This window comes from Hydra vulgaris, chromosome 11, assembly GCF_038396675.1.
Source record: "Hydra vulgaris chromosome 11, alternate assembly HydraT2T_AEP".
NCBI classification, from domain to species: Eukaryota; Metazoa; Cnidaria; class Hydrozoa; order Anthoathecata; family Hydridae; genus Hydra; species Hydra vulgaris.
In genome coordinates, this window is record NC_088930.1 from 4,894,275 (window position 1) to 4,906,751 (window position 12,477).

General features: G+C 29.3%; 1 protein-coding gene across 1 annotated transcript; it reads right to left on the reverse strand.

The window, feature by feature from the left end:
* Nucleotides 1-5,674: 5,674 nt before the first annotated feature.
* Nucleotides 5,675-8,516, reverse strand: LOC136087353 (uncharacterized). The gene is made up of 4 exons (XM_065809855.1): nucleotides 8,165-8,516; nucleotides 6,988-8,017; nucleotides 6,696-6,860; nucleotides 5,675-6,622 (listed from the first exon to the last, which is right to left on the reverse strand). Exons 2-4 carry the CDS (start codon nucleotides 7,300-7,302, stop codon nucleotides 5,708-5,710), a joined length of 1,395 nt encoding a protein of 464 aa, XP_065665927.1. The 5' UTR covers nucleotides 7,303-8,017; nucleotides 8,165-8,516; the 3' UTR covers nucleotides 5,675-5,707.
* Nucleotides 8,517-12,477: the final 3,961 nt, after the last annotated feature.

The following is a 12,477-nucleotide window of genomic DNA, read 5'->3' on the forward strand; positions in this document are numbered from 1 at the left end:
CACAGATATATCTAATTAGACTATCTAGTTAGACATATTTTGAAAAATATTTTAGACGTCCATGGACGTCTAAAATATTAGAAATTATAGACATAGTTGTCCAAAATGGACGGGCGAATGCCGTTTCATTTAGTCGTCTATAGGACGTCTTATGGACGTCTAAAATGGACTTCCGTTCGTCCAATTTTAAACGTCCATGGACGTCAATAGACGTCCGAAATGGGCGGACGAGTGCCGTTTCATTTAGTCGTCCATAGGACGTCTTATGGACGTCCAAAATGGACGTCCGTTCGTCCAATATCGGACGTCCATGGACGTCTTATGGACGTCCGCGTGCCCTCTGGGCTGTTGGCTGATAGTGAAGTTTACCAAACTCTATAGTAGCTTTAAGAGAGGCTGATTCCATTAAAACTATAATTTCAGAGTACTAACAATGGCATTTTTATGATTGGAAGGTGTCGCTGTTTGATGACTTTGATTAGTATTGTCAAGCCCTCATAACGAATTAATTGTTTCAAATTTTAAATGATTATAAAAATCCATAACTTATTGCTTACGATACCATGCACTATTTATGATTCAGTCAAGGTTTGTAATAATTTTAAACTTGACTATATATTGGTCAGGGCATATACCTAATGTATATAATTTACTTATATGATGTGAAGTTTACTTTTATGATGTGAAATCAGATTTGAATCCTCTGACTATTTTTTATGTGCTCTAGTTTCTCTTTTATGTGCACATTTACTTTTTATGTGCTTTTTTGGACTACTCTTCCTTCAATCACCTTCACTTATCGGTTTTTGCTTATCGGTTTCTCAGTGGACCATTAGTTACTTCCACTATAAGTGGCCAGCCCATAACTTTCCAACATGTGATATAGTAGCTAGTTATTGGCGAGCCACTTTTGGTAGCTGCTACTAATGGTTCACTAAGTAACCGTTGAGCAAAACTTCAGTGAACCGCTAAAAATGTCTATACAGGCCCACTGAAATTCCGCAATAGGATGTTTGCTAGGTTGGTATAATCGAAATTGCGACCACCAGTACTGCTGTTATAAATAGTAAATTTGAATTTCCTTACACAAATTTGAATGCGTTTAAGTTACTGACAAACTTTTATTAATTTATTTTTTATTTTTGTTTTAGGTGCCCTAAGAAGACCTAACGGTCTTGTCACAGAGCACCACGAAAGAGCATTTAAATCTCATCCTCTTACCACGTAAAACATTTTGAGTTATGTATAGTAGACTTTTGGTAAATGTAATCAATAATTTATGATAACAATAACTGATTTAACACCAAAAGGAGCACTCATCTGTCGACAGTCATAATACGAATTAATGATTGATATCAAGTCATGCGTCATAAAGTTTCCTGTCTGTTACAGAAACAGCTCATAATCGATCATATATTGGTGTCATAGACACTGGATTGAAGAACCAACTTTTAAGAGATAATTCAAGATAAAATCACGAAGATTGCAATTGATAGTGGGACAAAGTTTTGCAAAGCATTCACAAAAATTATTTAATAGCCCTGATACAGCTCATGCATTTAAAAAACCTGAAACTGTTAATGAAGAGTAAGAACGCTAGTTTTTGTGAGTTGATGATTTTTTTACTAAACCTAATTCAACATAAAGAAGTTGATGTAATAAATGACGTTTATGACAAGCTTCATTTGCCACAGCTTCAATTAGCTATTGCAAAATATTTCTCTGTTTTGAGACATACTCCCTTAAATGTAGGATATTCCGCAATGTGAAAAATAGTAGCATCAATTCATCACTTCATGGTTTTCATGGCTCTCCTCTGATAATGAATGTCTTTTTTGAATTGAACACTGCTTTGCTAACAGTTTCAGCCTGCAAAATTTTGTATAGTGTGGCAATCCAAATGTTCCTGCTAAACCGCAAGAAATCTATGCAAAAAAAAAAAAAAAAGAAATCTATGCACAAAAATCTTATGAAAAGATTTGTTATTCTCAGAGTAGTAAAATTTTTTCTCAGAATGTAAGAAAATCTTTAATATTATTTACAATGGTATGTGTAACATTCTATAACTGATACGCGGATTGGAACTTACTACTACTTAGAACGTTTTATATAAATAATTTCTTGAATTTAATGACAGCATCATTTCTGTCATTCCAGTTAATATAGATCATCCATTTTTAAACATCCTAACCCCTACAACATTTGGAAGATACGTTACGCCTCAAATTGGTTACAACAGGTAACCGATTTGAGACGTAACATTACATTCTTTTATTTTTAATTAATTAAACTCAGTAAATTTTTGCTTATGCTATGTTTCTATTTATCGTGTTTTTTATTTATTTTTAATGTACAACAGTTTTGTCTCAGTCGGTTACTTTGTCACGACAAAAAAAAAATCTTTCAATTTTCAACAAAACGACGTATAATAACATTATTATGATATTTTTTAGGCTCCGTTACGTCTAAATTTTTTTTTTTTTTTTTTTTTTGTTATTCACCTCCTCAAGGCCGAGAAGGCCACTACAGACAAGGAGGCTACTTATTAGTGGTTATAACCCTCTCTCAACTCTATAGCTTCGAAACACGAACCTTGACGAACAAGGCCGCTACGCGGAGAAACAAGTTGAGCGCGGTACTACCAGGGACGTGGTGGGAATCGAACTCGGAACCTCTCGCTTATGAAGCGAGCGCTTTACCGCTACACCACTACCGCAATTGCCAAGCAAACGTTCTATAGCGGAATTTCAGTGGACCTATATAGGCAATTAGGCATTATCTATATATGCAATTTTGCTCATAGGTTACTTAGTGGACTATTATTGGCAGCCGCCAAAAGTGGCTAGCCACTAATGGCTAGCAAAACTCCAATGAACCGCTAAAATATGTCTATATAGGTCCACTGCAAATCCACTAAAATAATGTTTGCTGGGTTGTTACACTTTTAAAAGCTACTTTATACAATAATAGAACCGTATATAATAATAACAATAATGATAATAACAATAATATTAACAATAATAATAAAAGTTCCTATGTTACAAGGACAAGGCCCCAGGTTTCAAAACCAAAGACAAAATTTTTGTCTTTGAAGCTTGCCAAGGTTAAGGAGTTACTAAAAGATTGCCAGAGTTGTTAATAAGGACAAATATAAAAAGACCTTTTTTAAATTCCTTTAATTATATATATTTTTTAAATAAAATTATAGTTAAAGGAATTTAAAAAAATAAAATATATTTGATTACTGCTTTTAGTTTTGTTTTTATTCTTATTGAAACAATATTTTTTTATATTCGTAAATATTAAAATTGTAATCTAAAGATAATTATTTATAAAATACCTTGCATTACTTACACGTGAGATCAAAAATAACGGATATTTGATACGTAACTTTGAAGATTTTACGTCTATTTGCGTAAAAAGTCTCGACTACGTAAAAATAACGAACATTTGTTACCTAACGGTAATGTAAAATGTTAAGTCTCAATAAATAACATTTTTAAACGGGTGACCGTTTTTGTTTTTTTGCTGAGGTTATTTATTAATTGAAGTTTTCTATAGCAGCAGTCAATTTTGAAATTATCTCCAGAACTCTCTTTAATGTTCTCTAAAATATTCTGCGAGTTCTTATTTAAATCTTGATTTTTTATGTGCTGAAAAATGGCATTTACTGTTCCAATTTTTCAAAACTCTAACGATTGCTCCTCTCCAACTATTGCTAAACTAGTTATTTTTCTTCTGTTAGCAAAGTATTTGAGCCTATAGTTAAAATATTTTTAATATTTTTTGAGTCTAACAACTTACTCCTTAACAGAAAAAGCTTCAATTCTTTCTCTTTACTGCTGATTAGTTTAGATAAAAGCAGAAAGACAAAGATTATTGCTCTTGACGTGAAGAATTTTAGTTAATTCTGGCTTGCTAGCTTTCTCTTTTAAAGTATTTTCCTTGTTACTAGTTTAAACACCTTAAATTATTTATGAAAAAGAGTGCTGTTTTTTACAGAAAACATTCTTCTTTTTTGTGTACAAAAAATCTTTAGTCATGTGTTGTTTTGCATCTATATTAGTAATCTTTCTTGTAAGTTAGTCTTTAAAGTGACTCTTGTAACTGTTTTCTTGTAATTCACTTATTTACTTAAGTCTTGACAAACGTCATTACTTTTTGATCGTTTAGTACAGGCAGCAAATCATCATCATCAACATCATCATCATCATCATCATCGTTGTTTATTCATTTTCTGATTTATTTTTGTATTAAAAAAAAAACGATATGGTTGGGTTAATTTGGGGCAACAATGTGTATTTGATTACACAATATTGTAAATGAGCTTGTTTTTTAAATGTAAATATAATATTTTAATATATGTTACTTTATTGTTTTATATTAAATTTATTGTGAATTATTTTTTTCTTAATTACAATATATAACATAAAGATACAAATAAACAAAAAAAGAAAAAATTACAAGAGAAAGTATTGTTAAAATATAAAGAATAAGAAATAAAGTATAAAAAACGAGGATACTCTAAGAAGACCATCAGGTCTTGTCACGCAGAACCGGTGTTGGTGATATTAGAACTTTTTCACAAAAGTTTTTAAGTTTATTTTTTTTCTTAATTATTTTGATTGTTGTGCACTGCTTGCATTCATCAAACTACTGAGTTTTCTTCACCGCTGAAATATGCGAACTATAATAAATTCCTAAAAAAATATCACGTCTAAAATGACAATAAATAAAAAATAGAATGCAGGTATAAACGTCTATAATTTTTAAAATAAATATATCGTCTTGCGTCCACTCAATATCATTTGTCGGATATAATCATTGGAATATTATTTGTCGAACATGATTATTAAAATCTTGTTTATCGAACATAAGAAAAATATACTTGTACAGGTGTACTTCCAAATACACACATCCAAAGTACAGGTGTACTTCCAAATACACACATCCAAAAGGTTCAGCAGAAGAATTTAAAGAGCCATACGATGGTGTCGCTGTATGTGAAGCCAGTTTACTATACGATTGTGCGTTTACGATTCTGCCGACAAAAACGCCAAACCACTGCCAAGAGATGGTTCACCTCCAAACACGCACTACACGCACATATTTGCAGATACACATTAAATCCAGACATATGCAATTGTTCCTTTTCTATCTTTTTCCCATTTCTTTCTTTATTTATTAATTTATTTTTATTAATTCATTTTTTCCAATATATATATATATATATATATATATATATATATATATATATATATATATATATATATATATATATATATATATATATATATATTAGGGTGGGGCATAAAACACCAAAGTCATTAAAAAAAATACCATAATAATTTTTCTCGTTCCTTTTGATATGTGTATTAAAAAAATGTAATTTTTTTTTTGAGTACCCCTATGGTTGGTCCCAGCAGTCCGAAAACTAGAAAATTTATAATTTTTGTAAATAATAAGGGGGGCAGGGTCACTTAAAATTATTTTAAAGATATCTTAAGGGTTATTTTTGTAGCCTGATATATCTTTTTTTAGATTATGTTTTGTTTTATTGCAAAAAATGATGGAAATGGTCAGCCCTACCCATTAAAATACATGATGTTTATATTTGAGAGGTAGGGGGGGAGGGGCGTATATATTTTTTCCTACATATTTTAAATAAAAAATATTTTTACATTTGCATTTATTTTTTAAAGAAAGATTATTTTAAAGTTTTCAACCAAGATTTTTTTTCTGTTGTCTGAAATTTTAGCCGAAGATCTGCAACAACTAATAAATTAGCTTGGCTATCTTCTTCGTTTCTGAAAGTTTCAATGAAGTCTTGACCAAGTTTAATAGCCCGTTCTGCACAATCATTTACAACAAGAAGACCAGTGACATAATTTTTAAATCTAATATAACCTGAAAATTTTTCCCAGTTTGATGAACTAGTTTTAAGCCATTCTGTCTCATGTAATGTCATTTTTAATAAATCAAATAAAAACCAGCTTTCAGGACCAATAAAGTCTTCAATATTTTTAGTTATTTTTTTTTCATTGTCAGTAAAAATTTCGGAATTCAGTTTCCTCATCTTATAACTGGTGGGCTTCGCTGTTTGAGCTAATTTAAGAGCTATTTTTTGTAGCTGATCTACAGGTAAACATTTATCAGCAAGACACATAAACATAAATCTTTCATTTAAATACCAATTGTGCTTTTTAAGTGATTTCAGTACGGCTTCTGCTGGTTTGAAACTGAATTCAGAATATTGTATCATTTCATTAATAGCTTTTAGATCTAAAGAAGGTGCTATGGCAGGGATAGGAGCTTTAATAAACCATGGAACATAAAATAGTGCTGTAAATGAAGCAATTTCATAAATCAGCTTTCCCTCTTGCAATGATATTATGTTAGGACATAAGTTACTGAATTGTGGCTGAAGAAGATCATATGTTAAATAATAAACTCCCTGTGCCATAAACCTGGCATGATGCGAAGCCATTGGAAATCTAAATTGAAATTTTGTTACTTTGCCACCTAACCAAAGAACTGCTAATTTTATAAAATACTGGTAGTCATTTCTTGGAAATATATCATTATCTAGGCAATTTTGAAGGAATGTTAATGATTCAGAAGCCTAAATTTCAAAAAACTTTATTATTAAAACTTATTACTAAACACATTAATCTAAATAGGACAATTAAACCAACCTGCTTTTCCAAAAAAGATAAAAAAAAATTTTCTGAGTCAAATCTTTTTAGGTTATCATAATTTATCTTCTTTTCAAGAATCGATTTCCAATTACCCTTTAGCCTATCAAATAACTCAGTCTTTGGTCCACTTGTTTTACCACCAGTAAGAACATTTGAGAAGTGCTAAAATATGTTTATTTCAAATCATTTAAATAAATTTTATTAATAAAGCATTTAATTCATCAAGAAATATTATTAATTAAATATATAAATAAATATAAAAATATTATATGATTTTTTCAATATTTACCTTTATATGTAATTCATAAACGTGATGACGACAAGCCATCCAAATTAAAGCTTTTCTTCTCCACTGCTCAATAAGAGTACAGACTCCTTTTAGCCAACCAGTATTTGTAACAGTGGTGTCAAAGGACAGACAATCAACATAGTCAAATAGCTCCCAGTCTTGTAAAGTTTTTTTGATTGCTTTCCCAAGAGACTCAGCAGTGCCATCTTCCACAATTAAAATACCCAAAAGTTGGGAATCTGAGAGATCTGGTGAACTGATTAGTACAGCTACTCTTTCAACTTTTTCTTTACCAAGTTCTTTCATTTCTAACATAATTTTTGAGTCAAAATGCACAGTAAGACTTTTACCCTTAGCCAATGTAATAAAGATGTCTTTAATATTAAAGGCAGTTTTTCTTATACTTAATTTTTTCTGCCTCAAAATACTTCGTTTAGAAATAGAAAAATCATCTGTCGTTCCAGAACTATTATTTATAAGAGAAGCAAGAGTTGCACTCAGTGCAGTCGAACTTATTCCATATCATGATGCTGTTGGAGCTAAATCTTTTCCTATATTTTTTGGAACAATAAGAGGAACAACATTAGATTTTCTAATTTTTCTAGAAGACTGTAGATACTCTTCATCTTGGTTATCATCTAAAGTATTAAAAATTTTTGTTGTGTTTTCATATTTCTCAGTAACCAACTCTTTCTGTTTTCTTACGGACTCTTTTATTCTTTGATTTTTTATTTTCATTTCTCTTTTTGTTTTGTTTTTTACAAATTTTTGTGAAATTTTATCTTTACCCAACATTTTCTGAACACGCGCTCCTTTCTGGTCATTAAGAAAATCTGCATCTTCTCTTCTAGTTTTTATATCTTTAGTTTTATCTTTCATAATAATACCTTCACAATTCTTTTGACTTACATCAAATACCTCCTCTAGCATTCTTGAAAACTGTTCTCTTTTTAAAACTAAATTTGTACTTAAACGGTTCCTGTGTTTGTTTAAATCTTTTCTCTTCTTTTCCAAGTCAACAATCTTGTCTCTAAAACCAATGTAGAAGAATGCATTCAAATTAATGTAATTTATTATAAATATATAAAACTGTATGACTTTATAATTGCTACTTATATAACATAAATTTGAAATTGGATTAAACTAAAAATTAAAATTATTTTAAATTTATAAAAACCTGATATGCTTGTCAGTATTAATAAAAGGAATTCCTGCTTTTTGCCATATTTTCTTCACCTCATAAACAACGCATGGTAAACATTTTTGGAGACAACCGCCTATTTCAGCACATTGTGCAGTAAAAAAATCACCAAGAGGACATGAAGCTATACTAACTGAGGAAATGTTTGGAAAATCAGCTCTTAGCATAAGATCTCTGTAATGGTAATATTGCAATACAGTTTTTTTAGTTGGCAATTGTGTATTAGGTATTGTTCCAATTCTTTTTCCAACAAGAAAAACTTCACGATGAGATATTTTTCCAAAACTATTTTTTGTTTGCATTATTTTTATTTACACTAAGATAAAAATTTTAAAAATTACCGATTTTTTTAACTTAAACATTCCCCCCCCCCCCTTCCTCCCAAATATGCAAACATGTATTTAAATAGGTAGGGCTGACCATTTCCATCATCTTTTGCAACAAAACAAAACATAATCTAAAAAAAGATATATCAGGCTACAAAAATAACCCTTAAGATATCTTTAAAATATTTGTAAGTGACCCTGCCCCCCTTATTATTTACAAAAATTATAAATTTTCTAATTTTCGGACTGCTGGGACCAACCATAGGAGTACTCATAAAAAAAAAAAAATTACATTTTTTTAATACACATATCAAAAGGAACGAGAAAAATTATTATGGTATTTTTTTAATGACTTTGGTGTTTTATGCCCCACCCTAATATATATATATATATATATATATATATATATATATATATATATATATATATATATATATATATATATATATATATATATATATATATATATATATATTTAAATATTCTTATCAGTTTTCGTCAATTAATTCTTGAATACAAATTATTAAAATTATGAACACAAGCAATTAAAAAATAAAGAAAGGCACAAAAAATTTTTTTACAATATGTAATAATATATACTACTAAAAATATATAAATATGTTATCCAATGAAAAATTGAATTCTTTTAACTTTTTTTTTTTAAAAAATAGCTAATGATATCGACTAGTCAAAATTAGGCAAAACTATTAAATCCACAAATAAGGCCTACGATGAGCAATACAAAACTGACTGAATTTTATTCGACAAAATAGTTCATTTAAAAAATTATTATTTTGCAAGGTATATTTATTGTTTGATTTAAACGTAAAAAAATCTTTAAAAATGAGTAGTCCTGGATCATTCTGAGATTGAAACATAAAACATAGAACTTTATATGCGCTTTGTTCATATATGTTACAAACTTTCACGCCTAATATCTGTATATCATTTATACCAATTATCTAATAGCTTATAATAAATGACTTGAAAAGGTGTACTTATCAAGATGTAATTGAAACATGAAAATTGTTATTAAGAAATCGAAATATGTAATTGAGAAACACAATATGTAATTTAGATATCGTAATATGTAATTAAGAAACACAAAATGTAGTTAAGAAATCGTAAAATGCAATTGAGAAACACAACATGTAAATAAGAAACCATAATAAGTAAATGAGAATTCATAATTTGTAATTGCGAATTCACAATGTAAGCTCATAGGTCATTATAAAAGGTTTTCTGAAAGATGAATTTGAATAAGTTAATAATATCAAATTAAGCTTTTGTATACACTACAAACGAACAAGTTGAAAGAAAACATTATGTTTTATTTTTACCAAGTGAAGAAGAGTTGCTGAATGTGTTGAGCGAAATGACGATTGAGTGACTCTAGGGCAAAATTTTGGGGTCAAATGTAAGCTAGCTTTCAATTGGGTTCGCAGCAGAAATTCAAATTTTATCGAAAGAGGTAATTTTAAATCAAAAAAATTGACTGAGGATCAAAGCAAAAATGTTATAACAATTTATCAAAACAAAAATATGAAGACAGTCTAATTTTAGCCTCAAAACAACAAACAACCGCCAAGGCAGAACTTACCTCAAAGGCAGATTTCTTTTATTAAAAAAAGTGCTAAAGGTACGTTCAAGGTACGTTAAAGGTACGTTCCACAAGAATCAATAATAAAAACAAATATAAAAGAGCTGAATATGTTAGAAACATCAACGGAAAAATCACAAATGATCATCAGATAGTTTGGTTTGATGAAACAAATTTTAACCTTCTTTGTATAAAAACACAAAGACGTGCCAAACAAGAAAGAAGAGCAATAATGAAAAAAGCTGCTTCAAAAGTTGCAAACATACATTTGATCGCAGCTATATCAACAACAAATGTCGTCATAATGGAAACTCGCAGAGGATTATTTAATGCAGAATCTTGTAATGAGTAGATGTTGGTTATGTTTCACCAGTGGGTTACATTCGGTAGTCTTTTAGAAGATTTGGTTATCGTAACAGACAATGCTCCATGTCACACTTGTTTGGAAAGGGTGTTTAAACATTTTACAGCTCCGTTGTTACGTTTTGGACCCTACAGTCCAATGTTAAACCCGGTGGAAACAATCTGGTCTGAAAATAAAAGCAACGTTAAAAATGCAATTCGCATTCCATCTGTATTCAGTGCTGGGGTTGTGGAACAATGAATACAGTATTTGGAAAGAACTGGTTCTGCAGCAAAAAAATAAAATAATAGAAGGTGATTGTGCAAGTGTTGCTCAACATACTACAAAGCATTATGTAACGATTCTAAATACGGAAGATGCCCAAGTTTAACTGTGTTTTAATTGAATATTAAAATGATTTCATTACAATGATTAACTGAATATTGCAATGATTTTTAATAATCTTTATATTTCTTTGTAAATAAATTATCTGTGTTTTATTTATTATTCATCTGATTTCTCAAATGAATTTTTCACAAAAAAAAAAAAAAAGAAGAAAGTTTTAACTAACTTTTTTTCCAGTTACGGCTAAAACCACAAATGCATTTTTTTCATCACTTTTTTATTTTATTGATAGTATATTGTTTATTGAATACCAACCCATATGGCCACTTTGGCCAAATTAGGATCCAACCTCAAATTACAAGGTAAACTAAGGCAACAAAATTAAAAACACAAAGAACTTCTTTCTGATAATCTATATTGTAAACTTTTCTCAATTATAACTTTTATCGTTACAATTATATCTTACGATTTCTTATTTACAACTTACAGGTTCTAAAATGCATCTTATGTTTTTCAATTACAACTTTTTTCTTCTCAATTACATCTTATATTTCTTAATTACAACTTTCAAGTTCTCAATTACATCTTGAAAAGGTGTAGTGCTACCATGATGTTTTGGTAAACTGAATTTTTTTGTAAATTAAGTATACAAAATATAACAAATAAAAGCAGTTTCTTAAGGACAAGACCAAATGGTTCTCTGGAAGTTTTCTGCGTTTAAAAGAGATCCCTTTTATTATTTATAAAGTTATTATTTGTACTGAATAGTTCTAATTATATTTACAATAATTTATTTTATTCTATAGATTGTAAACAAATCAGTTTTTATTTACTATCACGAGTTAGTACAAATTATGATCTTTTATTTATAAATATAAACTAATTCGTGATTACAGTTGTAATTCGTGATTACGATTGTACAAACTGGTTACAGTTGTAAACTATTGACCTGTTAGCCTTTGAAGGAAGCTTCTAAAAATAGCGTATAAAAGACTTATACTGAGTCAATTAGAACAAGCTAGTGCAAGAAAGTTAGTCACAAATATAGAAATACCCATTCAGCAACCCCTTTTGAACAAATATTGGTGCCACAAAAATAGACAAATCTCCATTATCAGAAATATACCATCCATCTTTGGCTAACATGTTTACAATAAACGAGGATCAATGCCGGTGCTAAAAATTTTTGGGAAGCCCCATTCTTAAAAAAATGTTTTCAAAAACAAATGCAAAAAAGCATGAAACATTTTGCTTGCAGAAAGTTTTTTTTTTACTTTCTCATTGGAAATTACTACATCGTCAAAAATTTAAGCTTCTTTGAATTTTCGTAAACAAAAAGCATTTAAATAACTATTTAACAATGAATAACGGAGATTTTTCTTAACTCTTGCCATTTTTGAAAATGCTCTTTCTACACAGCATATAGTAATGGGTCAGAAAAATCCAATTTGCGATGTCAGCATTAGAAAAAGATAATTCAAACTTATTTCTACGAATTGTTTTTTGGTCAACGTCACATTAACGTTGTTTTTATATTATTTTGTAACAAAAATGATATAAAAACAAAATGTAAAGAAACTTTTCACGAACTGATGTTACATATTTCAAAAGAGATTGAAACAATTGGATACAAAAAGCTGAATCTGCACTTTTATCCTAAATTTTGATACTAATA

What these genes read in the sequence shown, in the direction of transcription:
- LOC136087353 (XM_065809855.1), bottom strand. Translation starts at nt 7,302, where the DNA reads ATGTTAGAAATGAAAGAACTTGGTAAAGAAAAAGTTGAAAGAGTAGCT. An exon ending in TTTATGAATTACATATAAAG is followed by an intron (nt 6,861 to 6,987) that starts GTAAATATTGAA and finishes AACATATTTTAG; the next exon opens with CACTTCTCAAATGTTCTTAC. An exon ending in TATCTTTTTTGGAAAAGCAG is followed by an intron (nt 6,623 to 6,695) that starts GTTGGTTTAATT and finishes TTTGAAATTTAG; the next exon opens with GCTTCTGAATCATTAACATT.